Source organism: Gymnoscopelus braueri, assembly GCF_963280865.1.
Source record: "Gymnoscopelus braueri genome assembly, chromosome: 7".
In the NCBI taxonomy this organism is placed as follows: Eukaryota; Metazoa; Chordata; class Actinopteri; order Myctophiformes; family Myctophidae; genus Gymnoscopelus; species Gymnoscopelus braueri.
Genome location: NC_137608.1, coordinates 39,227,901 through 39,255,675, shown reverse-complemented (window position 1 = coordinate 39,255,675; position 27,775 = coordinate 39,227,901). Strand labels below are relative to the sequence as shown.

Sequence of the window (27,775 nt, the reverse complement as noted above, 5' to 3'; positions counted from 1 at the left end):
TACACAACTACCACAAGGAAGACTTTTCAGTCCAGGGTGTAGTCTGGTTAGAAAGAAACACTAAACATCTTTTAATACATTAGAATCACTGCCACAAATCATTTGTCATGACTTTCAGTTTCAGAATCACATACAATAGAAAAAAGAGAAAAGAAGTTGCAACCCTGTTGAACAGAGCCAGAAATGTACAGTTCTGAATACTGAAACCTCTATGCATTACAGTTTTTATAATGATTTTTTTTTTCCTTTTTTGCATGATTTAGAAACAAGATGAGTAACATTCAAAATGTTCTTCAGTATTTACAACAGTTTCACTGTTTGGTGTTAATTTATCAACAATGTTCATCGCTCCCCTTTCGTAAAATTCACAAACCAACAATTTTGCACCTCACCCTCTTTAGATTCTTCTTTTTTGTTATTTTCTTGTAGAATTAATATTATCATTATCATTTCAATTTTTGTTTTTATCATTTTAAGTTGCAACGTGGCAACCATATTTTATTAAAAGATTAAAATATACATTAGATTACATGAAGAATGAAGAGTTTACAATGTTACAAGATGTAATCAAAATAACTACATAAAAACGTCAAATAAGGACAAAAAACTATGGTTGGTGATATTGTTTAGAGGTAGTAAGTGAGCACTCTACTGTAAGCTACGGAAATGTTGGAAATCTATTGGTTTCTATGAGTTTGAATGAGGTAATAAAGCTGTATTGATTTGTGGGATGTATAATTATTCTTTAGCTATATTATATACAACTTTTCCTGTATTATCGGGGGCGGTCCTTTAATGTGCTGCAGGAAGTGCCATAGTGTAATTTGTCTCACTGTCACAACTACAGTGTGACAATTTCAATTAGTAGCAAAACAAAGGAAATACAAAGTAAAAATGAAAAATAAAAAGCACAAAACATAATGCTGACATATGTACACAACATACCTCACATCAAATTATAAGATGTGGAACGGTGTCATGCTATAATCAAGCAATCAAAGTTCCAGGGTTTGAAGAAGTCAACTCCTTTATTCCTTGTGTACTGTAAATCTAGTGAAACGTGGCTGCACGGCAAAATAAATCCAAGAAAAGTAACTCTGCGAAAGCTGCCATGGAGCTGTCAAAAGTAGCATTGTTGAGTTGCTGCAAACAGCAGTTTCAGTCAAAGAACCCGCTGCTTTTAATCATGTACGTACCTTAAAAAGCACACAGTATTGTAAAGTGAAAATGTGAGGAGGGAGGAAAAAAAAAACTAACCTGAAAATAAAGTCATTCCAAATGTCTTTAGAAATACACGACCGTGTGCTCCAGCACTTTGAGTAGAGTTGAGTAGAGTTGAATTTCCTCCTCCTTTGTACCAGAACACATTGTGGAAATTTAAAAATCGGTGAGATCTGACTGAGGGTAGTTCCATATTTTTGTACATAACTGTGCTTACCCCTACGACAAACAACAAATAAGGAGCGTGGTCGAACACAAGTGTGCAATTCATGAAGATAGAGAGAAAACACTGAACTATCAAGAAACACTGGGTGTTTGTTCATAATGCAGAATGTCGCTTTATGGTGTGGTGTGGTGGATTTGGTGATGGATGGCGGTGCTTGTGGTGGAGAGGGGGATTTCTAGGTACAGGAAAGAATTAGTTCTGAAGGAGGTTTTTTAATCCTCTTCAGTTGGTCAGCCAGTGAATGTCCCTGCCCAGCTTAGAGCGAAGACACATTAATAGCGGATCAATTCGAGGTATCAGAGTGCACACTTCCAGGCCCTTCTGTCGGAGATATTACAGAAGACGGAGTCGTCGCATCTTGCCATCCCCCATTAGCCTAAGACACAGAAAGCGAGGGTAGAGATTACAATCAAGTTCTCTGTAATATGACCACAGACAGAAATTACTAAGCTGTAATACATAATTAATGTGATAAAAAAAGAACTGTTTTATATCCCCAATTATGTGAGAAGAATTTATACCAAAGAGCACGACAGTGCTGACAACAAAAAAATAATATATATAAATATATATATATATATATATACAGTATATATATACATTTTAAAATATAAAAGGTGTATATATATATATATATATATATATATATATATATATATATATATATATATATATATATATATAAATAAATATATATGAGAGAGAGAGAGAGAGAGAGAGAGAGAGAGAGAGAGAGAGAGAGAGAGAGAGAGAGAGAGAGAGAGAGAGAGAGAGAGAGAGAGAGAGCAACGAATGAAGCAGGGCAACATTTGGCATTAAAATGGAATCAGCTCAGCCTAGGGAACATCGTTTCCTTTACAGTACACAGCAAAATCCTCAGTGCTAATTCAACTCTGAGAGTGCACAGATGGAACTCCATTTTGTACACTCTCTGAGTTAAAAATGGATAAAATTAACACTGAGGATTTTACTGTGTAACATCGGCAAAGGAAGGGACCCGCCGAAAACAAATTTGTCTCGTGTCCCAACCAATGGGAGCAGATTTCAGCAAAGGCAGACAGCTTGTCTCTACATATTCTCCTGTCAGTCAAGAGGAGGGAGGGCCGGGCCCGCGTGAGGTGGGGAAGGCTGAGTGGAAGTGACGGAGCAGTGCCTTTCCAATGGAGCCAGTCTTAGCTAGTCTGACTTTGCTTTGCTCCAGGCATGACCTAGCCTTTGCTGGATCCCCCTACGTCGCCATCAACAAAGCTAAAGGTTAGAGAATGCTAATTCCTCCCTAGCGTGCCTTTGCCATTCATTTGCTATGAACTCAGAATTATGACACTTCATGTGGCTCAATCTAGACAGAAATGTTCATTGTTTTGGGATTCCCACTAATGCCTCTATTAAAACACTGGTATTGTTTGTTAGCATGGTAAACATTGTATTGCTAATTCCTTAACAAAGACTGTAACGCGTATTATCAGACTTATTCAGAAATCATCTCTATTTCCGTTTCAGTTTTTCTTCTCAGGTACAGAAACTGATATTTCATTGATGTTTTTTTTTTGGCATGTTTTTTTTTTTTACAGGTGACCCAGTAAGCCCAGACCCATGCACTGTGCATGGAAGTGAGACCCATGCACTGCGCATGGAAGTGAGACCCATGCACTGTGCATGGAAGTGAGACCCATGCACTGTGCTTGGTGAGAAACCCATGTGAGAAAGTGTGAAACACTTGATCCTACTAAGAACTGACACTTCTAAAGAGCGTATAGTGAGAGGGCCTTCAACGATCCAAAATGACACCAAATGCTTTGGGTGCCAGCAGTCTCTCACTATTTCTGTGTCCATATACTGTCCATATACAGTATATATACTGTATACCCTTAGGTGCCAATAAACTAAGGCTACTTCATTTGTTATTCTTTTGTTCTGTTTGATCATTCTGAGCATCTGATCATTTTGAGCATCTGTGTCATTGTTTTGATTTGAGCTAAAAAGCATTATTTTACACTCTGGCTATTCAAAAATAGCAGATATACAAGCTCATAGCACGGCACCGAGTGCCGCGCTACGAGCTTGTAGATCTGCTATTTTTGAAAATTCGTGAAAATGTGTGCAAATCTTTTAATATATTATTTTAAAGCGAACATTTTTAACCCAAATCTTTGCTTCTGGGGGTCCCTGGAACAAAATATTTTGAGATGGGGGTCCGCGGTCAAATACATATCATTTTGAGGGTCCTTGACATGAAAAGGTTTGAAAACCACTGATATAGAAACATACGTTTTTCAGAAAACCATTTAGGATTTAGAAGACATTTTGCAGAATCGAAACCTCAGGCCTCAATGGGTTAATATTAAAATCTTTACAGAATCTGAGTAATTCCCCTGCACACGACAGTCATGACGATATATACTGCAAAGACAACAGATACTCTCATCTAGCAGAGGGAAAAGCTGCCTGACACCATTTCACTCCCTGTACTTTGCTCTCTCTTCTTCCTCTCTCATCAACTAAATTAATCTTTACTCTGATGGCTTCAGATTATGTGCTGCTTTACAAAAAGCCTCCGTATCAACCCTCATCAGGGGAAGATGGAATTCACGTCTATGAAAATGGCTGGAGGCGATCACATGCTCATATTTTATCATGAAGATAAGGCTATGGAAAATTCTGTGAAGCATTTCAAAACAGCTAAATGAAAGATACAGCGCAGTGAAAGCCTTTTCATCTCATTTTGGCTCGAGTCATGTGAAGTATGAAAAGATGTTTATAAAAGTAAAGATGCAGGCTTTCTAAATGTCTTTTTTATTCCCCCTGACCTGGGATGTGCTATTTTATAAATGCAGCTTTCATCCATATCCAACCACAATATGCCAAGATGTCTACAATGTCTTAAATTTTACGTCATATAGGACTTGTCAATGCAGTGGTGAATGTGTATTATCTCTTCCTAAGCTCGAAGAAAACAGAGATTAGCTCACGGCTAAGTTTTGCCAGGTTTAATGTACTTTTACTACAAGAACACCACACAATTATTTTAAAATAATCAAATTAACAAACTACCACAAAATAACCCCGCCCCCGCTGCCCCCCATAAACTCAGTGCAGTGGTTCTCAGACTTTTACAATTAACTCTGACAGTATACAAATGGAACCAAATGGACCCGTTAGGGTGCATTTGGTTTCATTTGTATACTGTCAGAGTTACATACTTGTAAGGGTCAATTTAGAACTCCCCCCCCGCACCCCCAAGGACCCCTGAGAATCCCTGGACCCCACTTTGAGAACCGCTGACTTAGTGTACAGAATTTAGTGCAACAACAACCTGTACTTACATTCAAGCCATGTGGACTATACATGGTGTTTCCCCCAAGACTATCATTGTATCCTGCCGTCTGACTGATAACATGGCGCAGGGTATCCACCTGTGGGCACAGACAGGGTGAACAAAATGATAAGTGCAACGTACTTACAGCAGGCTAATGCTGTGTACACATAAAGAGCTATATACTATAATCACACTAACCAGATTTACTGATGTAAATTATTAATTTATTATACACCTGATATATTCATGGTGTGGGCCTTATGAATATTTGTCATACAAATATTTGAGTTTATTGTTTTATCCATTTATATTTTTACTGTTAAACATTTAAGAACATATCTTTACATTCCTATTGGAGCTAATGGAATTCAGAAAATAATAATAATTATTATAGCAATAATAATAGTAGCAGTTGTAGTGGTAGTAGTAGTACTACAGTACTATAGACAATGCAATTCTTTCAGAAAAAGCAAAATAAACAAGGGACAAGAACATAAGACATACAGTACACTAGGGAGGCTTCATAATATCCGTTTATTTGACCGTACTAACGAATGGCATGTAATTTTACATTATCTGCATGGTATGTGGTCATGTGTCTATTGTGTGGCTGGATTTAAACAAAGTTACTTAATGGCAGACAACATTGACAACAAACAAACAATAACAGGATGAGATAGGAAGACAAGGTAATAAAGGATACAGGAGAAAAAGGGGAAATCAGTACTATACCATATTAACCCAATACCAACCCAAGAGCTCAAGTCAAAGCCAAATGCATTTCACAATATGTTTGTTTCAAATGGTCGCCCGGCATCACAATTATAACCGACTATAAGGAGATTGTCTCTTTTTTTTAACCCATTAAGACCTGGAACGCATCCCTGTCACTTTAGATTTCTTTGGCTATTCAAAAATAGCAGATATACAAGCTCATAGCGCGGCACCGAGTGCCGCGCTATGAGCTTGTAGATCTGCTATTTTTGAAAACATGTTGAAAAACATTTTTGAAAACATTTTTATTTATTTATTTTCAAAAAACTGTTATGAGTGATTTAGAAAACATTTTTAAGAATCGCCTCAGGTCTTAATGGGTTAAAAAAATATATTATAACAATGGGGTGGGATACATTTTTGGTGCCAGAATATTCCATCCAAAGCGAATTAGAGTCAGTAAGCACTCTTGTATTCAGCTCAATCAGAAGTGCAAATGTTTTTTTTTACATGGGATGGCCTCACTGTGGCAATTTGAACTGCCCCCGGGTGTGTGGGGCAGCGTGTTGTTTTGTTACTGTACTTCAGACTTGCACTGTGGATGGCTCAGTACACAGGCAAGGAACAAGGGCGGCTCTCTGCACTGGCAACACAGGACCACCGGCCCCTGATTGTGGATCCTACCTGTGACTGTACATTGGCTCCGACTTGTGCCCCTTGTTGGTAAGAATCCCCATTCAGACTCTGCATGCTCAAGAACATGTCCCCAGAGTTTGGGAGGTTAAAAGAACCTGAGGAACCTGGAGAGGGAAGATGTAAGTAGCTGAATATAAATAGATATAAAAGTAAGACTATATACTGTATTATGAGAGGGCTATTAGAAGGAAAGGCACACACATACGGTACACAAAACAAACGCCACTTCCGTCTGCATACACAGACTCCAACTCAGACGTTCAGCACACACTTAAGCCTGAGTTATACTTAGTCACGTACGAGTGCTGTGCACCGAAAATAGCCAATCTACAGTACAAGGTCACAATGCATCGCAGTGCAACGTGTTGAGAGCTAATAGATCTGCTATTTTCGCTGTGCGACACCCGCAACACAGCTAAGTATGAATCAGACTATAGAAATACATAGACTACAGGATTCCCAGAAAGCAAGCAACTATAAGGGTGAAGGAAGGAAAGAAAGGAACATGAAAGGAGCATGAGCCAACACTTAGGAGGGTCTTTTCACACAAAACAAAAAAAAACAAAAGGGTGGACACAAACGGAATGAAAATCACGACACAAGGGACCCATTCTATATGTGGTTGGTCGCTTAAGCGCCCAATGGTTCCACATCACCTACTTCCAATCTAACGTCTAAGCGGGGAGGTATCACATGGTAAATGACAAGGACAATAAGAAGCTTTATGAAAAGGCCAGTACCAGTAAACATGTTGGTTAAAAGAGTGTTTTTGCTCTCTGCAGAATCCAGCTGAAACTCTTCATCTTTCATCTGGAATCCTGGGTGCAAGAAAAAGGGGACCACTTCATAAGCTTACCACATCCCGACGCAGGTTCAACCTCAAACTCAGCATTATATTAGTGAATTTATTTACCGGTCTAAAACATGCCCTTTTTCGATGCTTTCGTATTTTTGCATTCCCATCCTGTTTTATATTTATCGTCTTCAACACTCTCCTCACAAGCATCCTGCATTGTATATTTCTCCCAGCAAATAAGTTGCCATTTTAATTTAGCTAAAACGCTCATAAAAGGGGGAATTACATACCGTTACATGACAAATGACATGAAGTTGACATTAAAGTCAAGGGAAAACAAATCCCATAGACATCATTTTTCGAAAATCGTGTCCTTTTTTTTCCCCCAGCCAAAAATACATGTGTTCTTGGTTCGCGAAACAGGAAACGCTCTCTTTATGCATGAGTTTACTCAGCATCAACTGTCTCAGAGACACATAGACGCTGTGATCCCAAGCTGGGAGCGGAGCCTGTCACTCTTGTCTGTGTGAGAACGGTGAAGAAGTGGGGTGGAGGCGAGGCAGGCGGAGCGGTTAACGGCTGAGGTAGAGTAGAGGGCTTAGAGCTTGCATCTATATGCGGGAGTGCCTACCGGAGTTGGGCGTGGTAGGGGAGTTGGTCTGGCTATTCTGCACTGCAGCAGCTGCCGCGTGTGCTGCCGTTACTGCCGTCTTGGCGGCATACAGGTTCGCTTCTTCCTGGAACTTGCCTATGTTCTTCTTGTACCGGATCCTCTTGTTGCCGAACCAGTTGGATACCTGCGGGGAGAGAGCAGAGGAAGGGAGCAGAGGTGTCAGGCAAGTTCCAGGAAGAAGCGAACCTGTATGCCACCAAGACAGTAGCCACGGCGACTGTGCACTGAGCAGTGTGATTGTTTCAAGATGTCACGTCTGGGTCCATCAAGCACCCAATTCCCAGCCCCTGCACAGTAATGTCCACTGGGTATGTGGCGCTAATTAAGCCATAATCAAGAATCACTTGTGTCTTCTCATGGATGGGAGCATGTCTTCTCATGGATGGGAGCGTGACACGCTCTCTTGTTTGTCTCTCGACAAAAAAAAGCCAGCTCACTGGGGGACGCCTCTGTCTCCCGCTGCAAACACTCTAAACTTTTCATTACTTCACAATCATGTCTAACGCCTGTTGTTAAAGAATGTCTTCTTGTTAAATGTGTTCCAATTGGTTGCTTCTGAAGTAATAGGCTATTGTCTGATTCAGGTAAGTAATTTAATGTTGATTAAAAATGTTATGCAACTTTAACCCATTTTTAAAACTACAAGCTAATAAATAAAGAGTAGAAAATAATTTGCATGTATAGTATATAACATATGAATAGAGTTATTGGCATGACATGTTACTGTCCCTTGTCTTGACATTATAAAACCTACATGCATACAGCACATCATTAAATAACAGTATGATCAGGATGAAATATGAATTCACACCATGAATTGCGTTCCCCCTCCTTTGTAGAATATTTAAAGATACAATCCAGGACTTACTCTAAAGAATAAAATGTTATTTTAACCAACCTGTATGGTACAATATGTGAATACAATATAACTAATATACCTCCAGTGGCTGGAGGTTTTAATGGAATACTTTATTAGACAGAAATGTAAACAGCACGAGGTACAGTCAGATAAGAGTTAAATGGATTACACAAAAAAGTCCTGGGGACTTGTTTCCATTGTGGTCCTATGTATTCAATTCATCAACATAGCATGAAAATAACAAAATACAATATCATCAACTAATGTAAAACACTATACTGTATGTACAAAGTAGAAAAGGGGAGAAAAAAAGCTGTAGGCAGTGACTGCCATCACCATTCTATGGGAGAAGTGAGTGGTCTTCCTACTCTTCCATTTAGAAGTTTCGACCCTGGTGAAGCCCTGGTCGACAATGTCAATAAAGCTATTGTTTTTGAAGCAGACGGTGCACAGGATTGGGCTCAAGATGTGCTGCCATCTCCATTGTAATTTGTATAGTGTTACAAATCCTTGCAAGAGGGAGACAGCTAATAGTTATAGTTGCAATTTGGTATGGTAACACCAAAATCCCTCTATGTGTTTAGCCACTACTAGAACTTCATCAACAGTTAAGCCCTAATGCTGATTGTGCTGGGTATATTGATTGATCCATTGATTGAATACTTTATTAGACAGAAATGCAAACAGCACGGGTACAGTCATACATTTGGGCTAAAAGGATAAGACAAAAAAAGTCCTGAGGACTTGTTTCCATTGTGGTCCTATGTATTCAATTCATTTAAAAAAAAAACCCCACCAAAATACAATATCATCAGCAAATATAAAACACCATATGTACAGAGTAGAAAGGGGGGTAGAACAAAAAAAAACGTTCCATGTTTCATGCTAAAGGATTACTTTAATCCCCCGTACCCTGTTGACCGAAGTCCCTAGGTCTGTTTTCTTCCTCTACACCAGATCCCTCGGCTCTGTCATCTACGCTCACAAGCTCTTATCACCGTTAAGCTGACGACACTCAACAGTTTCTCTCCTTCCCTCCCTGAGCCACTCAGTGCATCACCGCATGCCTGGCTGACATCTCACAGTCCATGTCTTCCCCACTGCTCAACGCCAGACAAGAATGAGCTTCCCTTCTTCTTCCCCGGAAAGTCCTGCCCCCTGCAGGATCTTTCCGTTTCTATCAACAACACACCCTTGGTGGCTACTAGTGATGAGCGGGCCGACCCGTAACCCGCGGGTCCCGCGGGTGGTCGAGTCAGGATTTCAGAGGCAATTATGCGGGCTTCGGGTGAGCGGGTCAGCCGCTCTCACACGAAAGAAATATATATATGTCACAGTACGTTTGGAGAACCAGTACGATTGAAGACAGAGCGCTCGTTTTTAGGCACGGGGCTCCTTCGGGGGGAGGCGGGGCTTTTCGAGACAGGGTTTATTAGCGAGGCTCGCGAGGAGGAGAAGGAGGATGCGGCGCTGCGAGGCGTGGGTTTATTACGCGAGGCTCGCGAGGAAGAGGAGCCTCCTCCTCCTCCTCCTCCTCGCGTAATAAACCGTCCCGTCCTCTCCTTCTCTCCTTCTCCTCCTCCGAGGAGGAGGAGAAGGAGAACGCGGAGAGGCGGGGCTTTGATGCGCCGAGCGGACCTGTCTTTTGTTGTTCCCCCCCACATAGCAACCAGGAAGCTACGCTAGGGGAACCATAATATCTATGAGGGGAACGCTGAACACGAGTTCACACGCACACGCTTGTCCATGACGGAGGCGCGCCGATTTAGTGGAGCTTGAGGCCGAGGAAGCGCGCCCTCGCGCCTCGAGGCGCGAGTGCCCGCGCTGACCGGCCGACGCTCCACTAGTCGACTCAGCGCCGTTTGATTTGTAAACCGATAGGGACAGAATAGTTCTTTTCATGGATCACTGTGTGTGTGTGTGTGTGTGTGTGTGTGTGTGTGTGTGTGTGTGTGTGTGTGTGTGTGTGTGTGTGTGTGTGTGTGTGTGTGTGTGTGTGTGTGTGTGTGTGTGTGTGTGTCAGGGAGAAAGTAAAACAAAAGCCAGAACACAATAAAAGTATCTAAACAGTCCTGCTTTCAATAAACCAAAAAAAGCATGAGCGCGTGCGCGTGTGTGCGTGTGTGTGTGTGTGTGTGTGTGTGTGTGTGTGTGTGTGAGACTGTGTGTGTGTGTGTGTGGCCATATATGTTTGTGCACAAGCCTGGCTTGTGGCTCCCTCTAGTGCTGGGTGGGTGGTAAAAACGAGCGCGCTTTCTTCAATCGTACTGGTTCTCCAATCATACTGTAACATATATACTGTTTTGAACAACATGCTTGTTTATTTAGCCCATGACAATGTTGTGCTACTGTAGACATTTAAAGCGACTTTGGGTACTTAAAAGAGTGCTATATAAATATGAGCTATTATGAATGTGATTATCTTTTTTTTACCACCGCGGGTCGCAGGGCGGGTTGAGCCATAGATTTATATATGGGTTCGCGGGGCGGGTTGAGGCGGGTTGGGTTCCGTGGCGGGGCGGGGCGGGTCATGAAAAAACCCGACCCGCACATCACTAGTGGCTACTGTTCCGAAACCCAGGAGCGGTCCTGGACAGTCAGCTGTCCTTCAAGGCACACACATCGCAGCAGTCACGCAATCCTGTAAGGTTGGCAACTTTACAACATCTGGAGGATCAGATCCTTCCTTCTACCAAGGAGTCTGTCCAGCTACTTAATCCAAGCCGGTGTCATCTCCAGGTTTGACTGCTACTACAACTACAACTCCCTCTTTTCTGGTCTGCCGGCATGCTGGACTCAAACCCCTTCCAACTGATCCAGACTGCCGCCGTGGCACGCCTGGTGTTCAACATCCCAAAAATGTTCCTGTCTCTGTCTTTCTGAGTTCCCTTCACTGGGTTGCGGTTGGCCCACATCCAGTTAAAACCACTGGTGATGACCTACAAGGCAATCAAGGGCATGGCACCCCCTTACCTTCAGGACATGATCCACCCCTACATCCATTCCAGCACACTTTTCGATCAGTTAACCCATTAAGACCGGGAACGCATCTGTGTCTTTTTAAGATTTCTTTGGCTTTTCAAAAATAGCAGATCTACAAGCTCATAGCACGGCACGGGTGCCCCGCAATGAGCGTGTAGATCCGCTGTTTTTTTGTAAAATCGTGAAAATTGGTGCATTTGTCCGGTTCTACAAATGTCAAAATCCTAACAGTTAAACAAAAGAAAACGTATGTTGCTATATTAGTGGTTCTCAAACTTTTTCATGTCAAGGACTCCCACAATTATACGTATTTGGTCGCGGACCACCATCTCAAAATATGTTGTTGCAGGGACCCCCAGAAGCAAAGATTTGAAAAAAATATATACATTCAAAGATTTGAGTTACAAAGGTTTGCTTTAAAAAATATCTATATTCAAAGATTTGCACCAATTTTCACGAATTTTCAAAAAATAGCAGATCTACAAGCTCGTATGGCTACAGCTAAAATCTAAAAATACACACAGATGCGTTCCCGACTTGAATGGGTTAACCTACGACACCCTGGCCATCGCTCCGAGTGTCCTAGACTTTTCTCCCTCCTGGCTCCCAAGCGGTGGAATGACCTCCCTCCCCTCAGTCAGGACAGCAGACCCATTACCAACGTTCTGCCACTGCCCCAAAACTCACCTCTTCAGACTCCACCTCCACCCCCTCCCCATGGCACTCCTCATGCCTTACTTGTTGCCTATTCTATGATAGGTGCTAGTTATAGTATGCAGATATAGGTTGGGTTACTTGTTCACGTTGTTATTTATATATTTACTAATAACGTATTAATTATTAAGTTATGACGTATACATAATACTGTAAAGAATTGTCAAATGGTGCATTTATATAGCGCCTTTATCCAAGGTGATTTACAATGTGCCATTCACCCATTCACACTAGAGGTCTCAATGGGCCTGAAAATTAAGACCCGGCCCGAACAATTACCATAATGTTAGGCCCGAAAACCCTCAACCAAAAAATAAAAATAATAGAAAATATATATATATATTTTTTTTTTTCTTATTTTAGTTTTTCTCATGGAATCCGAGGCTCGGCCCGGCCCGACTATTAATTAGCATACATTTTTGACCCGGCCCGGCCCGAAAACTTTGAGTCGGTCGGGGTTCGGGGCAGAATTTGAGAACTCTAATTCACATCACACATTCACGGCAGAGGAAACCATGCCTAGTTAGACCCTCCAGAAAAACGCGGGTAAAAATCCTTGATTATGCGGGCTAAAACTCTTGATTATGCGGGGTAAAATCCTTGATTCTGCGATGAAATATGCAGGTTTTTTTTGCAATTTTATGCGGTGAAATTGCGGGAAGTTGCGAGATATGCGGAAAGTTGTGAAATATGCGGCAATATGCGAAATATGCGATAAGTTGCGAAAAATGCGAAATATGTGAAAAGTTGCGAAATATGCGGAAATATGCGATGCGAATCGCATATTATGCGATGCGATGCGATGCGCATATTATGCGATGCGATGCGCATATTATGCGATGCGATGCGGCCTTTTTGAAAAAACGTTACCCCCGCATAATTATGCGCCATTTTGCTGATTATGCTGTAAATTCTGCGATCGCATAATCGCATTTTTCTGGAGGGTCTAAGGCTAGTCACCAACCTGGCTGCTCATAGGGAGAAATGATGGGTTCAGTGTCTCAAGGACACTTCAACACTAACCCTGGGGGAGCCACAGGATCAAACTGGGAACCTTTCGGTTCCCAAGCGGCCGCTCTACCTCCTGTGCCCCTGTTTGCTTTATCACAAATGCTAAGTATGTTATTTAAAAGGAGTAGTTCGCCCCCCCCAAAAAATCGTAATTTCTATCAATTGCACACCCCCATGCAGCCTTGAATACATGGAGATGTTTTCGTTTTTGTCGAATTCCTGAGCCAATAATTTGATGACCGGGTCATCGGTCAATATAGACTCTTCCACCGGTCATCAAATTATTGGCTTAGACAAAAACTAAAAAATCTCCATGAATTCAAGGCTTCATGGGGTGTGTAATTGATAGAAAATAAGTATTTTTTGGTGAACTACTCCTTTAAATAGCATGCTGTTTAGACGGGTGTTACTGTGTACAGTAGGTTTGATGTTTACATGGTATCCTAGTTACTTTGTATCACTTAATTGTTTTCTTTCCGCTCTATTTAATTGACCATTTACCCGTCATGTGTTGACTAGGGTTCATGTCATCTACTCTGATCTTGCACTTTGTATGCGATTCCTTATAATCACACTAAATGCCTAAATTGTAAATAATATGAATCATTTGATGATATTCATACATACTTCTATAATACATCCAATGCATGTAGTATATGAACTACAGCAATATCATAACATTTGGTGGAAACTATTCAAGAAGCAATTTTTCTTGTTTGCAATCATCAAAAACCGTGTTGGAAGAGGGGGGAAAAGGCCTTAAGATGTTTTTGACTACGAATTATTGGGGCAGCTAATGTTAGTTGATTATTCATGAATTCATATTGCAGCGTGCATGTTTAAAAAAAAAAAAAAAATGCAAATGTATTTACCAAAGTGAAATATTACTCCAAAGGCAGGGAGAAGTGTTGACTTCAATTGAATGTATTAAGCTGGGCATATTTTTTTATTTAGATTAGTAGGAAAAGCTAATTACGTCGAATTGGAAATGATGACATCCAATATCTACAGTCAAAGACTGAAAAGTTGTACGATGGGGGTAAACCCTCTCTCTCTCTCTCTCTCTGTGTGCGAATGAATGCTGGCTCTGCAATAACAGTGGAATAATAATGAGATGATGGTTGCTTTTAATGGTCCTATAAATTAGACTGTCTTGTCGCTGTGCTGCTGCTAACCCCCCCCAACCCCCCACCAACCCCCCTCCTATAAGGCCCTGAAGCCCACTGCTGGACCAGCCAAAGAGCAGCTGCCCCTAATGACGCTTTATTTAATTTCCACCCCTGTGCTTAAATTTTAATATCCCCCAGCAGCCCGCCGCCCAATGCTATGGCGCGAAAAAAAAGAGTGGGATTTGCGGGACATCAGATCATTTCTATCCTGCATGTGTCTCTGTGCTCTAAATCTTTAATATCTAGGCAATTAAAATTAATGACCATTCAGGCGAAGGCCCCACTGTTGGCAGGCCCACTTCCTTGACATCAATTGTTTGATGGGTTTACCTAGAGGTTAAACTAACAAGCAAGGTTTAATTGGAAGCAATGAAAGCCCTGACCATCATCCTTTTTACTTAACCTGCTTATAGGAGGATTTGAGGGCCAGAGAGGATACAATAGTCTCGACCCGTTCAGCCGGACTCACAAAGTATACTCAACTGTAAACAACTGTAAATATGGAAAATATTCTGTATATGTATTTCCAACCTAGTCTAATTTATCTCTTAAGCCACCCATTAAGGCCTGAGGTTCCGATTCTGCAAAATGTCTTCTAAATCCTAACAGTTTTTTGAAAAAAACGTATGTTGTTATATCAGTGGTTCTCAAACTTTTCCATGTCAAGGACCCCCAAAATGATATGTATTTGGTCGCCGACCCCATCTCAAAATGTTTTGTTCCAGGGACCCCCAGAAGCAAAGAATAGAGTTAAAAATGTTCGCTTTAAACAATATATATTCAAAGATTTGCACACATTTTCAAGATTTTTCAAAAATAGCAAATTTACAAGCTCGTAGCACGGCACTCGGTGCCGCGCTATGAGCTTGTATATCTGCTATTTTTGAATAGCCAAAGTGTAAAATAATGCTTTTTTAGCTCAAATCTCGAAAATGACACAGATGCGTTCCAGGTCTTAATGGTCTAATGTATCTCTTTAAATTCAAGCGATACAAAATGGTTGTGCTTTTTGCATGTCACAACAGTGAGTGTGATGCATGGGTTGACATTGACAGACTACACACGTAGTTCATGTTTTATCACACAATATCGCTTCAACAAACTATGGCAGAGGATGCAGTTAAGTATTACAACTTATGGTAATAAAACGTAATTGACTGATCATTTGGCGAGGGACGTGGAAGTGGATTATGTCACATTTTGATGGTTTTGATCTTGTAGTATATTTTGTCATAGGGACGCGGGTTGTTATGACTGTATTCTGATGGTTTTGATCAAGTAGTATACTTTGTGATGGGTTGTTATGACTGTATTCTGCCACTGTAGGGTGTTGCAAGCCTGGACAGACTCGACAGGCATTGGGCATCAAAGACCCTGGGTATTACCAGTGGTGGAAAAAGTACTCAAATGTTTTACTTAAGTGAAAGTATCAATACTGCAATGTAGAAGTACTCTGTTACAAGTAAAAGTCCGGAATTCAAAATGTTACTTGAGTAAAAGTACATAAGTATTGGTATAAAAATGTACTTAAAGTACCAAAAGTAAAAGTACTAAAATGTTTGAAAATAGCAGATCTGCGATGCGACGCGTTGTGAGCTTGTAGATCGGCTATTTTCAAATAGCCTAGGTATAACACAGGGCTAAAGTGGTTAATGTATGTTTCATAATGTAATAATTAATATCTGAAAAGTAACTAGTAACTAAAGTTGTCAAATAATTGTAGTGGAGTACAAGTACAATATTTGCCTCTGAGATGTAGTGGAGTAGAAGTAAAAGTAGTGAAAATTGGAAATACTCCAGTAAAGTAAAAAATACCTCAACATTGTACTTAAGTACAGTACTTGAGTAAATGTACTTAGTTCCTTACACCACTGGACAGACTCGACAGGCATTGGGCATCAAAGACCCTGGGTATTACAGCGCCACTTCTACATTCTCTGCACACATTTCTCTCCTGCCCAGTGAACTCTGGCTTTAGTGATTCCCAGGTTCAGCTAAACATTGAGTAAATGCAAGGCACTGTGAGGTGGTGGGGGGGGGGGGACCACAAGCCAATCTACAGAACTAATTCCCTTTTATCTCGTGGCAGGCCGTGCATTCAATTGACTTCTCTGTGCAGTGAGAGCCAGGTTTGCGAGACTGAATTACCTGACCTCAGCAGCCTCAAAGGCAGCGATTGTATAATAGCCATGCAGCCTCTCCTCCTTCGCAAAAGAACACGACACCGTTCTGCTCGCCTCTCTCTACCCACTAGAGAGGCCATGGAAGTGTACTTAATAATTCACAAACATTTTCCACCACATTTCAGGTCAATGCTCTTCTCTCTTGTCAATGAAAGACGATGCATGATCTTTTTAAGATCTCAATACGACTCGGGGGTTATATACTGTTACTGTAAGTGTCAAACCCTCATGCTTTGCCTTAACTCATTAAGACTGGGAACGCATCTGTGTAGCCACTTTAACCGTTATTTTTAATACTTTGGCTATTCAAAAATAGCAGATCTACAAGCTCGTAGCTCGCTACGAGCTTGTAGATCTGCTATTTTTGAAAAATCGTGAAAATGTGTGCAAATCTTTGAGTATATATATTTTCAAAGCGAATTTTTTTTACCCAAATCTTTGCTTCTTCGGGGTCCCTGGAACAACATATTTTGAGATGGGGGTCCGCGGCCAAATACATATCATTTTAGGGGTCCTTGACATGAAACAGTTTGAGAACCACTGATATAGAAACATACGTTTTTCAAAAAAATGTTAGGATTTAGAAGACATGCAAAGATTTGAGTTACACATGTTCGCTTTGAAAACTATATGTTCAAAGATTTGCACAAATGTTCATGATTTTTCAAAAATAGCAGATCTACAAGCTTGTATGAGCTTGTATATCTGCAATTTTTGAATAGCCAAATAAATCTAAAATGACACAGACGCGTTCCAGGTCTTAATGGGTTAATTATTACACTCCAAAGGTGGTTTCCCCGGCTATGATATTATCAATTATTATTACATTAATACTTAATGCAAACTCAAGACTTCCCTTTCTCTGAATTCATAATGATGTGAAATATTGATAAGTGTCACTCAGGTGGTGAGATAACACTTGGTGAATTAGGTGAACATTGTGGTGCAGATTCCTCACTGCATACAGATGTTCTTCTTCAGTCAGGGTAGAGGTTCTTGTCGTCCTTCAATCTGCAGCAGCACTCTCTCTGGAGGTTATATCAATTATGGCCTCTCTGACACATCCATAAAGCCAGACACAAACCACTGCCCTTCAATCCCATGTATGGCTTCATTTAGGAGAGCCCTATCATGTCGCATGCAATCTGACAGCATGAAATAATAAGACTGCATCCTTCCTGCCTGTAGAGGGCCAGCCATTGCCTTATGTAGTGAGGTAATCTCCTCGACAACACCATTAGCTCCTTGCACTCCACTGAGTCGCTTATAAACAAGCACGCTGGCCTTGGATGAAGGAGAAGCATGTTTGCTTCATTAGTAATCAAGTCATGCACTTTCAAAGCAGTTACATAGTGGCCTAGTGACAAACAATAAAAAAAATGTTGAATCTATGAATTGGAAGAAAAATATCAAAAATCAAAAGTTGTTTGTCAACCATGCAAGAAGTAGAAACCTAGTAGCTTAGTCAGTCAAAAAGGGTAGAGTAAATATCTACTGTACTGTCCGGAACAGAAGAATCTGCCCCTGATCAAGAAGTATACTGTAATCTCAGTCTCATACTCATCACTTCTATGTTTTTTTTATTTTTTATCCCACAATTTTGTAAGAATTAGTTTTCACCCAGTGCCAATTGCCTATGTAATCCTGGGCACTACTCTCCCTCTGCCAGCCTATAGGGAGAGCCCAGAACTGAGCTCATGCCTCCTTCAATGCATGAGGAGCTAGCAAGCCGCTTCTTATCACCTGACAGGGGGGGGGATTTCCCCGGTTGGACGTAGCGCGTGGAAGGAACACGTTATTCCAACCAGTTCCTTTCCCCTCCATCAGGCGCCCCGGCTGACCAGGGGGAGGGCAGTATAGAGACCAGGATTACGTCTATGTTGAATAATCCTGCCTATGAAACAAAGACAGGATAATCAGTGATAATGTTTTAGCTCAGACTGAGGATTGATACTGGCATTATACTCACGATGGGGAAATCGCTACTTAAATAATCCCTTTTTTTAAATCACCAAACCGAGGAGAGAGTTTGAGCCATTTGAAGTTAGTTGACTAAATCCTCAGAATAGCCACACTGCGATTCTGTTACAGTCTGAAATAACATGCTTACTGGGGGGAAAACTTGGCATCATGTTGAGCCCCAGACTTTGTTACTCACATAAAATGAGCCAAAGCACTAAGAATAAGTCAATAAGAATGTCTGCTGTGGCCTCCTTCTTGTCGAGGAGTACCCCACTAATGGGGCTTGAGATGAGTTCAAGTGAATTTTTAAAAGCCTCTAATTTCTGCACAGACTGATTTGTTCTCATGGGAACTTATACAGTGGCCTGTTTAGTGAGGCACTCAGAGAGAATGGAGTTCCATTTGTGAGGGTCAGCGCCCATTCCTTAAACCGCCATAAAGAACACACACTGAACAAGAAAAGAGGAGTGGGTGGGTGGGTGGGTGCGTGGGGAGCTGGGTGGGTGCATGGGTGGGTGGGTGGGGTTGGGGTAAACACAGACTGTACTTTTCCAGGTTTTAGAGAGGACACAACTAGTGGATGCTCTACAACAAACAAAAAATACGTAGAATGTAGTGAAACCACTGTAGAACAGGAAAAAAAGAATTCTAGGAAAAGAAAGTGTGACACAAACATAATGGTGACATGGGTGTCCTCCGAAAAATAACAGCTGGTCTACATGGCATGGATCATTCATTAATGTGAGCTAAAGGCATAATGTAAATGTTGGGAAAAACCAAACTTCTTACATGGTCTTCCACTGTAAAAAAAAAAAAAAATCTAAAAAAAAAAATCATAAGTCAAGCAGTACTGTGTAAGTGCTGTAACCTGTGATTACATTAGCATTGTTCCGTTAGCGTGAGGCAGGAAGGGGTGGAAGGATGGGAGGAGGAGGGGGGGGGGGGGGGTCTGTGTGGTGAAGACTGTGAGGTTGTACATAACATCAACAAAAAAAGAAATGTACAAAGAATGAAAATAAAATAAAATAAAAAAAACAACAACAGTGGAGCAGGAGAAGTCATGACATACCTGTGATACTGTGATGGTGCTTCCCACCCCCTGAAGGCAAAAAAGAATGGGTCTTTTTACAGTATCTGACTCCTCATATGACTACACTCAATAACACCCCCTCCCCACACATTAAAAAAGAATAGAGTACATTGTAGATTCATGTTTTTTTTTCGTACAGATTGATATTACACTGCAAAATACAGAGTATTAGTTAAAGGACAACTTAGTTTTTTTTACAACCAAGGTTTATGTTTTAGCTTGTAATTAAAGTAAATAAAAGATGAGTGTTAAAATATTTGAATTTACTGCTTTCTATAGTTTTAGCAATTTTTGTGATCTTTTTCACAGCGGACGGGGGCATTCGGGCACGTGGCTTTTACACAATAAAAAAGGTCCTGTGGTCTTTGATGGCCAGATGTGAGTTATTGGGGGCTAGAAGAGCTACTGTAAATAATAATAAAGAAATCGCCGGGTTATTGTGTAAAAAAATACATATTTAGCCACCTGCCCGAATGCCCCCGCCCACTGTAAAAAAAGATCGAGAAAATTGCTAAAACTATAGAAAGCAGTAAATGAAAAATTTGTAACACTCATCTTTTATTTACTTTAATGACAAGCTAAAACATAAACCTTGGTTGTAAAAAAAATAAAGTTGTCCTTTAACTCAGAGAGTGTAAAAATGGTCCTCCCCGCGCATCCATTTTGTCACTCTCTGTGAGTTAAACCAACACTCAGGGTTATGCAGTGTACTCTGATATTGAGTCCCGTGAGGACAGGCCATAGAGCAATGGAGTACAAATTTTAATCTACATAGTAGTCACAATAATAGCATAAAAAAGGAGTAGTACAACATGTGGGGGTTGGGTGTGAGAGATATTGCCTTCAGGTCTACCCAGCTACCAGGCTAGATAGATTATAGATCAAGTGGGAAAAGCACATGTTTTGAGTCTTTTGGACAAATTAGACCATATGCTGCGAATTAGCAGAGTCCTGTAAGGTCACTCGTGGGCCATTAACAAGTCTAAAACAACTACTTTACACTATAACTCCACGTCATTCTTCACTAGCAATGTTCCAGTTACATTCAGGTGTTTGTTTTTCGAGCCACCAGACATTTACAGGCATCTGCTTTTTTCTCACAGTAATAAGGTATACCAACGTTTACTTTTCAAATCTCAATTGACCTACAGTAAGTGATTGACCAGGCAACAGAGAGAGCACACATGGTGGATGGGAATGAGAGAGAAAAATGGCAGGGGATCCCAGCGGGCGGGCGGCTAGAGAAGGCAAGCATAGAGCTTTTGATTGAGGCCAACATGATAAGGACCTCCCCCTCCCTGTGGTGGCCCTGCTCTGACTGACTGGGACACAGCCATGACTGAAGCATCATTAGGCAGTCACAATGTCAAGGTTAGGTAAGGACATTGTGTCTTGGTTTGTGGCGACCTACGCTATATCTATTCCTCCAGGCTTTGGCCTTTTACACCACCCTGATTACCCACCAGCCACTGCTACAGACATACAGGAGAGAGCACGGTTACCCACCTGGGAGACTGTGATGCTGCACTTCTTGGCCAGCTCCTCCTTAGCCTCTTCGCTGGGGTACGGATTGCTGAGGTGCGAGTAGAAATATTCGTTTAAGATTTCCGTCGCCTGCTTGCTGAAGTTTCTTCTTTTCCGCCTGAGTGGTGAACAAAACACAAGAAAAGGCCAAGTGAGCTCATTAGTGGAGACCGGCATTAACTCATCCATTTGGATCGGACAAATTGCACAATCAATCTCACACATAAATGGTGAAAATAATGAGGAATGGGCGCTAAGGGGGCCTCAGGAGCAGAGAGGCACGGAGAGCCGTGCTCATCAACGCACAAAAGACCATACCCCTCCCCACCCAATAAACTGACAAGCAATACACATACACGTCCAGTACACACACACAAACACATACAATGCTTAATTTGGTCTGTTGGTCTGCGATCTCCAGTCCAAGCGTGTAATGTGTGGAGTTTAGTGCAGCGGATGGGTGGGCTTGGTGATGGAGTGCAAAGCCCAGTCGGAGTGCATCTCGGTACATTATAGAAATCATGGCATGCACAGTTGAGCATCGTTCCTGAAGTGCCACAGCCCCAGGGATCTCCAGCAGAAACAAGCCGACTCTAACTAGATCTGGGTCCCTTCCCTTCCCCTCCCAAGGGCGCTACTTATCGTTGTTGTCGAGCATTTGCTTATTTTTGCCTTGTTTACCCCACTTCACACACAGGCAGCAGGGCAGCGAAATGCGCTTACGCTTGGCTTGCCTCGGCCCCGAAGTTGTCCCTGCCTGCTCTCCTGGCGGGCGGCGCTCCACTCTCCCAAACTGTTAGAGATTAGGGTAATCTAGAACACCTGCTGATGACCTGCCATTCCATCCATTACCCCACATGACTCGCGTCACCCATTTCACATGGCCTTAGCTGCTCTCAGGTGTTAGGGCACGATTGTCTTGAAAATAGTGGATGGCACATATGTGCATAATTCAAAATCCTGTCTTACTGCAGGCCTCATGCTGTGTTGATTTTGACAGCACATTTTGATTTAGTTTTAGTCATAGACTTTTGAATACAATTTCATTTAGTTTTAGTCATATTTTAGTCATCTGAAATGTTTTAGTTTTAGTCTAGCTATAGTCGACTAAATGTCATAAAATTATAGTTGACTAAATCTACAGTTTATTTAGTCGACTAAAATGTATTTTGGCGGTGCCTTGATGCCGTCGTAATGGCTGATTTTACACTTGGTTGCATGCTGAAAATAGCTGATCTACAAGCCCACAACGCGTCGCAGCGCGACGTGTTGTGGGCTTGTAGACACCTGAGTGCAAACAAGCATAAAATGACTTGTCTTTTAGTTCTAATGGATCTCTTCTGCACTAGTCCTCACATTTTAGTCAATATTTTTTTGACGAAATTGTCAATATATTTAGTCATAGTTTTAGTCATCGTAGCTTAGTTTCTATTTCGTTTTTATTTCGTTTTCGTCAGTGAAAAAAGGTAGTCGACGAACATTTTTCGTCATAGTTTTAGTCGACGAAATCAACACTGGTGTAGCCTGCCCCAACCCTCCTGATTTCGTGTATAAAGGGGCGGGTGTATAGAGCCGGAGAGAGACTGCGCCTGATCCCATTGGTTCAACGATCTGTCCGTCAACCCCCGCCCCGTTAACACAACATTACGAGCGACGCCCACTGCATTCTGGTTGGTTGGGAAATGAAACACTTCCTCATACCGAGTACACCGACTCGTTGGGCCAGGCTTTTATTTTTTAGCAAAACTAAACAATAAAAGCCTGGAGATCGAGGCTAACACTGGTGTGAGGTGCACCCATAAACAAATGAATAGATAAAGAAAGTTCAGACCCATTTATTACTACTACTACTACTACTACTAGTATTATAACAGGGTTGTGGGGGCTGTCTGTGTGATATATTGTGTTTATTCAATGGCACCGTGTATACTTCTAAAATAAAATAAAAATACTTTGAGCAAGACACTAAAGAAATCTGACCTGTGTGCAGTATAAAATGACCTTATTCTCTGGTTATATAGGTCACATGAAAATAATACACGTTTTAAGAACTAAGTCACACGCACGCACGCTCGCACGCACACAAACACACACACACACACACACACACACACACACACGCACACGTACCGCATGCACCCTAATCTACTGACCTGGCGTCGAGGAATCTGGAGCGCAGGATCATGACAGCCTCACAGGTGCTCTGCTTCAGCTGCATCTGGATGGAGCTGAACTTGCGGTGGATGATTCCCACCATGCGTTCGATCTCTTTGGGCGAGATGGGCCGCGTGCGGGACTGTTCCCTCAGCAGGTTCATCACGTGGGTGGTGAATTCGTTACATGCCTGCCAAGGGAGAATGAAGAGAGTGAAGGAACCCATTCCTCTTAATGTCCTAGTATAGGCCACTGTGTTGTGAGCCTTTTATGACTTTTAACCCATTGAGGCCTGAGGTTTCCGATTCTGCAAAAATGTCTTCTAAACGGTTTTCTGAAAAACGTATGTTTCTATATCAGTGGTTTTCAAACTTTTTCACGTCAAGGACCCCCAAAATGTATATGTATTTGGCCGCCGACCCCCATCTCAAAATATGTTGTTCCGGGGACCCCCAGAAGCAAAGATCTGAGTTAAAAATGTTCGCTTCAAAACAATATATATTCAAAGATTTGCACACATTTTTCACGATTTTTCAAAAATAGCAGATCTACAAGCTCGTAGCGCGGCACTCGGTGCCGCGCTACGAGCTTGTAGATCTGCTATTTTTGAATAGCCAAAGTATAAAATAATGCATTTTTTTTTGCTCAAATCAAAAAGTGACAAAGATGCGTTCCAGGTCTTAATAGGTTAAAAGCTCTTGGTTTGACTCCTGCATTGTGATACATAAAAACATCTTCCAGCAGGGCAGCAGTAGTGTTCATTAGGGTTGCTTGCTCTCTTTGTTAGAAGCATCAAGGAGTATGGTGTTTATATATTACTCTGATGACTTAATAGGTGAAGTCATCTATGAATGCAAATGCCGATCCGCAATTTGGCCCTGGCCCTAATGCAGAGGGAGAGAATTTAAACAGCTTTTCGTTAAACCAGTAGTTCATACATGATTAATTAGAATAACTCATTTACGTAGTGCACACTTTAGCTCATTACTCTGAGTAAAATTCGTTAAGTATTTACATTTAGATAATTAAAACCTGGAAACACCCTTAAGAAAGATGCATTCACTCCGGGCAAAGTGTTGTGTGTGTGTGTGTGTGTGTGCCCCCGCAATCCCTCCTCCTCCCTCTCTCAAAGTGCAAGAGAGTAAATTAGTCTAATTTACCTCACCGGGGCTTGCTGAGGCATCACTGTTATACACCTTCTATTTTCACCCATAATGCCTTGGTGCTTAATGCCCAGCTCAAAGTGCTAGGTGGAGGAGGCTGATCATACTTGCATTTAACCCATTAAGACCGGGAACGCATCTGTGTCGTTTTTTTATTTGAGCTAAAAATGCATTATTTTACACTTTTGGCTATTCAAAAATAGCAGATATACAAGCCCGTAGCGCGGCACCGAGTGCCGAGTGCCGCGCTATGAGCTTGTAGATCTGCTATTTTTGAGAAATCGTGAAAATGTGTGCAAATCTTTGAATATATATATATTTTCAAAGCGAACATTTTAAACTCAAATCTTTGCTTCTCGGGGTCGCTGGAACAAAATATTTTGAGATGGGGGTCGGCGGCCAAATACATATAAATGTTGGGGTCCTTGACATGAAAAAGTTTGAGCACCACTGACATAGTAACATACGTTTTTTTCATTTTTTTTGTTAGGATTTAGATGACATTTTGTAGAATCGGCTTCAAGTCTTAATGGGTTAACACAGATGACTACATCACTCTGGCCCTTTCTAATCAACTACAGCACACTGACTGAATATAATGCTGTAATTCTTTCCCCAAACTGGGGGGAAACCACACAATGGGAATTTTTTTGAACGTCATGCATATATTCAGTGCATTTATCCCACATTAATGCTTCAAGTCTATTCTTATGTGAAGCAGAACTGAACGAGGGCATTTTAATACCAACTCATGTGTGTCAAATGGCTGATGGCCAGACTATATCCCTTTCACCCCGATAGCAGCTTAAACAGTGAACTGAATTCCTCCAAATGATTCCTTGTGGGGCTGGAGTGGAACATCAATGCAAGAGAAATGCATGATGTAAATTAAAGGACTAAAGCAATTATTAAATGAGTAGCACAGTGTGAGATACGGAACCGCTGTCCACTTTTCAGACACATGTACCACACCGAGCTGGAGAAATACGAACGTGCCGTGATAAGGTGCCGACAAAACCTTATCTACAAGCTCTCAACGCAACGCATTGGGACGAGCTTGTAGATCGGGTTGTTTTCGGCATCGACAGCAATCGTACAAAATAGTAAATATTCATATATTCAGTGGTGGAAGAAGTACTCACATTTCTTACTAAGTAAAAGTATACTGCATTGTAGAAATACTCTGTTACAAGTAAAAGTCCGGAATTCAGAATTTACTTGAGTAAAAGTACAAAAGTATTGGTATCAAAATGTATTTAAAGTACCAAAAGTAAAAGTACTAAAATGTTTGAAAATAGCAGATCTACAAGCTCACAACGCGTCGCGATGCTACGCGTTGTGAGCCTGTAGATCGGCTATTTTCAAATAGCCTATGTATAAAATAGGGCTGAAGTGGTTAATGTATGTTTTATAATGTAATAATGTATATCTGCAAAGTAACTAGTAACTAAAGTTTTCAAATAATTGTAGTAAAAGTAAAAGTAGAATATTTGCCTCTAACGATGTGGTGGAGTAGAAGTAAAAAGCACTGAAAATTGGAAACACTCCAGTAAAGTAAGTACGGTACTTGAGTAAATGTACTTTAGTTGCTTTTACACCACTGAGTATAACAATAATACATATTCATATACTAAAGCATCGGGAGAGATGAGCCTGTTCTCACCTGTTCGTATTTCTCCAGCTCTGTGTGATAGATCTGTCTGATCTGGGTGAGTTTGGCTCTGTAGTCGGAATGTTCGATGGAGTTGTCGCCCGCCGCCCCCGAGGCCGCCGCTGCGGCCGCGGCGGCAGCAGAGGCTCCGCCCCCTTTCTCCGGTCCCGATACGCCCTCCGCCAGCAGCATGTTGTCCAGGCGCATGAGCTGGGGGTCCGGGGGGTCCTCCTCCTGGGCGCCGCGGATGCTGAGACCTGGAGGTAACACAGAGAGAGAGAGAGAGTAGGAGTCAGTTAATGCTGAATCTGATTTGGTATGACAACATGACGAATACAGTAATATTAATAATAGGCAGAATGTATCTGCCTCAATGCATAATTTGTATTTTTAATTTTTTATATATTTTTTAAAAAGAAAAAAAGAAAAAAAGAAAAAAAGAAAAAGAAAAAAGAAAAAAAGAAAAAAAGAAAAAAAGAAAAAAAGAAAAAAAGAAAAAAAAAAAAAAAAAAAAAGAATAAGAAAAAAAAAAGTTATTTTGTAACTAATATTTTACGATCAATAAGGCAATGCATTGTTTAAGGAGACAGAGGGAGTAAGGGAAAGAGGGCATGATCTGTGCTGGGAGAGAATGAGAGCAAGAGTGTCTGTTGTTGTTGTTTTTTGTTTGTATCTGTACAACTGTTTATTGTTGTTGTTTTTTTATGTTGTATATTTTATTTGAACTCATCTGGAACATTTACCAAATTATCTGTCATTGTCTTTTCTTGTTTCATATGTTATAGTTGTTTATACTCTGATTATCATGTTACAAAAAAAACCAATAAAAAAAAGTATTTAAAAAAAAGAAATGATAGGCAGAAGAATAGTTATAAACTTTATTTTATAGAAAAATTAATTACCACGAATGCTGAGACCTGATGTACCAGAGAGAGAGAGAGAGCAGGGGTCAGTTAATGCCATCTGAATATGATTTGGTATGACAACATGACGAACACAGTACAGTAACTATTACTACCAGTAGAAATAATATTAATAATAGGAAGAAGAATAGTTATAAACTTTATTTTATAGAAAAATACATTAGTTGAAGAATGAACATAAAATGAGACAAAATTCTGTAATATAATACAGAAATACCATAAGACTTACTATATTAAGTCTGTAAAATTGCCAATTGGGGGGGGTTAATAAACTGATGTCTGAGGACGTCAGGCTAATCTTAAAGAGGCCTTTTAGATACACATCCATGTATAGTTAGTATATGTGTACATCTCCATGGCAATGGGGCATAAATCACCAACTCTTCCGAGTTGTTCTCTTTTTTTCTCCTATAGCATACCAGATGGTGAAGTCATTGGCATCAGCATTAACTCACACCTGGACACACTCTCTCTAACACAGCAGGCCTGTGCTGGTTGAACTACCCTCATACGGGTGAAAAAAGATTAAACAAATCACATCATGCAGGTTATACCATTAGGTTACCCTCGCAAAAACACATTCTTCTTAAAGGACGACTTCACCCATTTTCATCTTCATATAATTGGTCCTCACTAATGCACTTTAAGCTAGGTTGAGAATGGGTGAAGTCGTCCTTTAATCACTTTCAACCTGGGCATGTCACTATAGGTAAAACATCAAAAAGTGTGTTATCTTTTTTATCGCATT

General features: G+C 41.0%; 1 protein-coding gene across 6 annotated transcripts in view; it reads right to left on the bottom strand.

Moving 5' to 3' along the window:
• Window positions 1-603: 603 nt before the first annotated feature.
• pbx3b (pre-B-cell leukemia homeobox 3b) overlaps window positions 604-27,775 on the bottom strand; it is a 90,798-nt gene continuing 63,626 nt past the window's right edge. Inside the window, exons 3-10 of one of the 6 annotated variants that reach the window (XM_080432312.1) lie at window positions 27,007-27,021; window positions 26,117-26,361; window positions 23,290-23,480; window positions 21,119-21,254; window positions 7,601-7,766; window positions 6,914-6,991; window positions 4,771-4,860; window positions 604-1,823 (exon numbers count right to left, since the gene is read on the bottom strand). In XM_080432312.1, the coding sequence (XP_080288438.1) occupies window positions 4,814-4,860; window positions 6,914-6,991; window positions 7,601-7,766; window positions 21,119-21,254; window positions 23,290-23,480; window positions 26,117-26,361; window positions 27,007-27,021 (878 nt within the window). In that variant the 3' untranslated portion in view covers window positions 604-1,823; window positions 4,771-4,813. Of the gene's footprint in view, window positions 1,824-4,770; window positions 4,861-6,161; window positions 6,278-6,913; window positions 6,992-7,600; window positions 7,767-19,591; window positions 19,622-21,118; window positions 21,255-23,289; window positions 23,481-26,116; window positions 26,362-27,006; window positions 27,022-27,775 lie in introns of all 6 variants that reach the window. The other 5 variants (XM_080432311.1, XM_080432316.1, XM_080432314.1 and 2 more) reach the window with 5 other exon arrangements.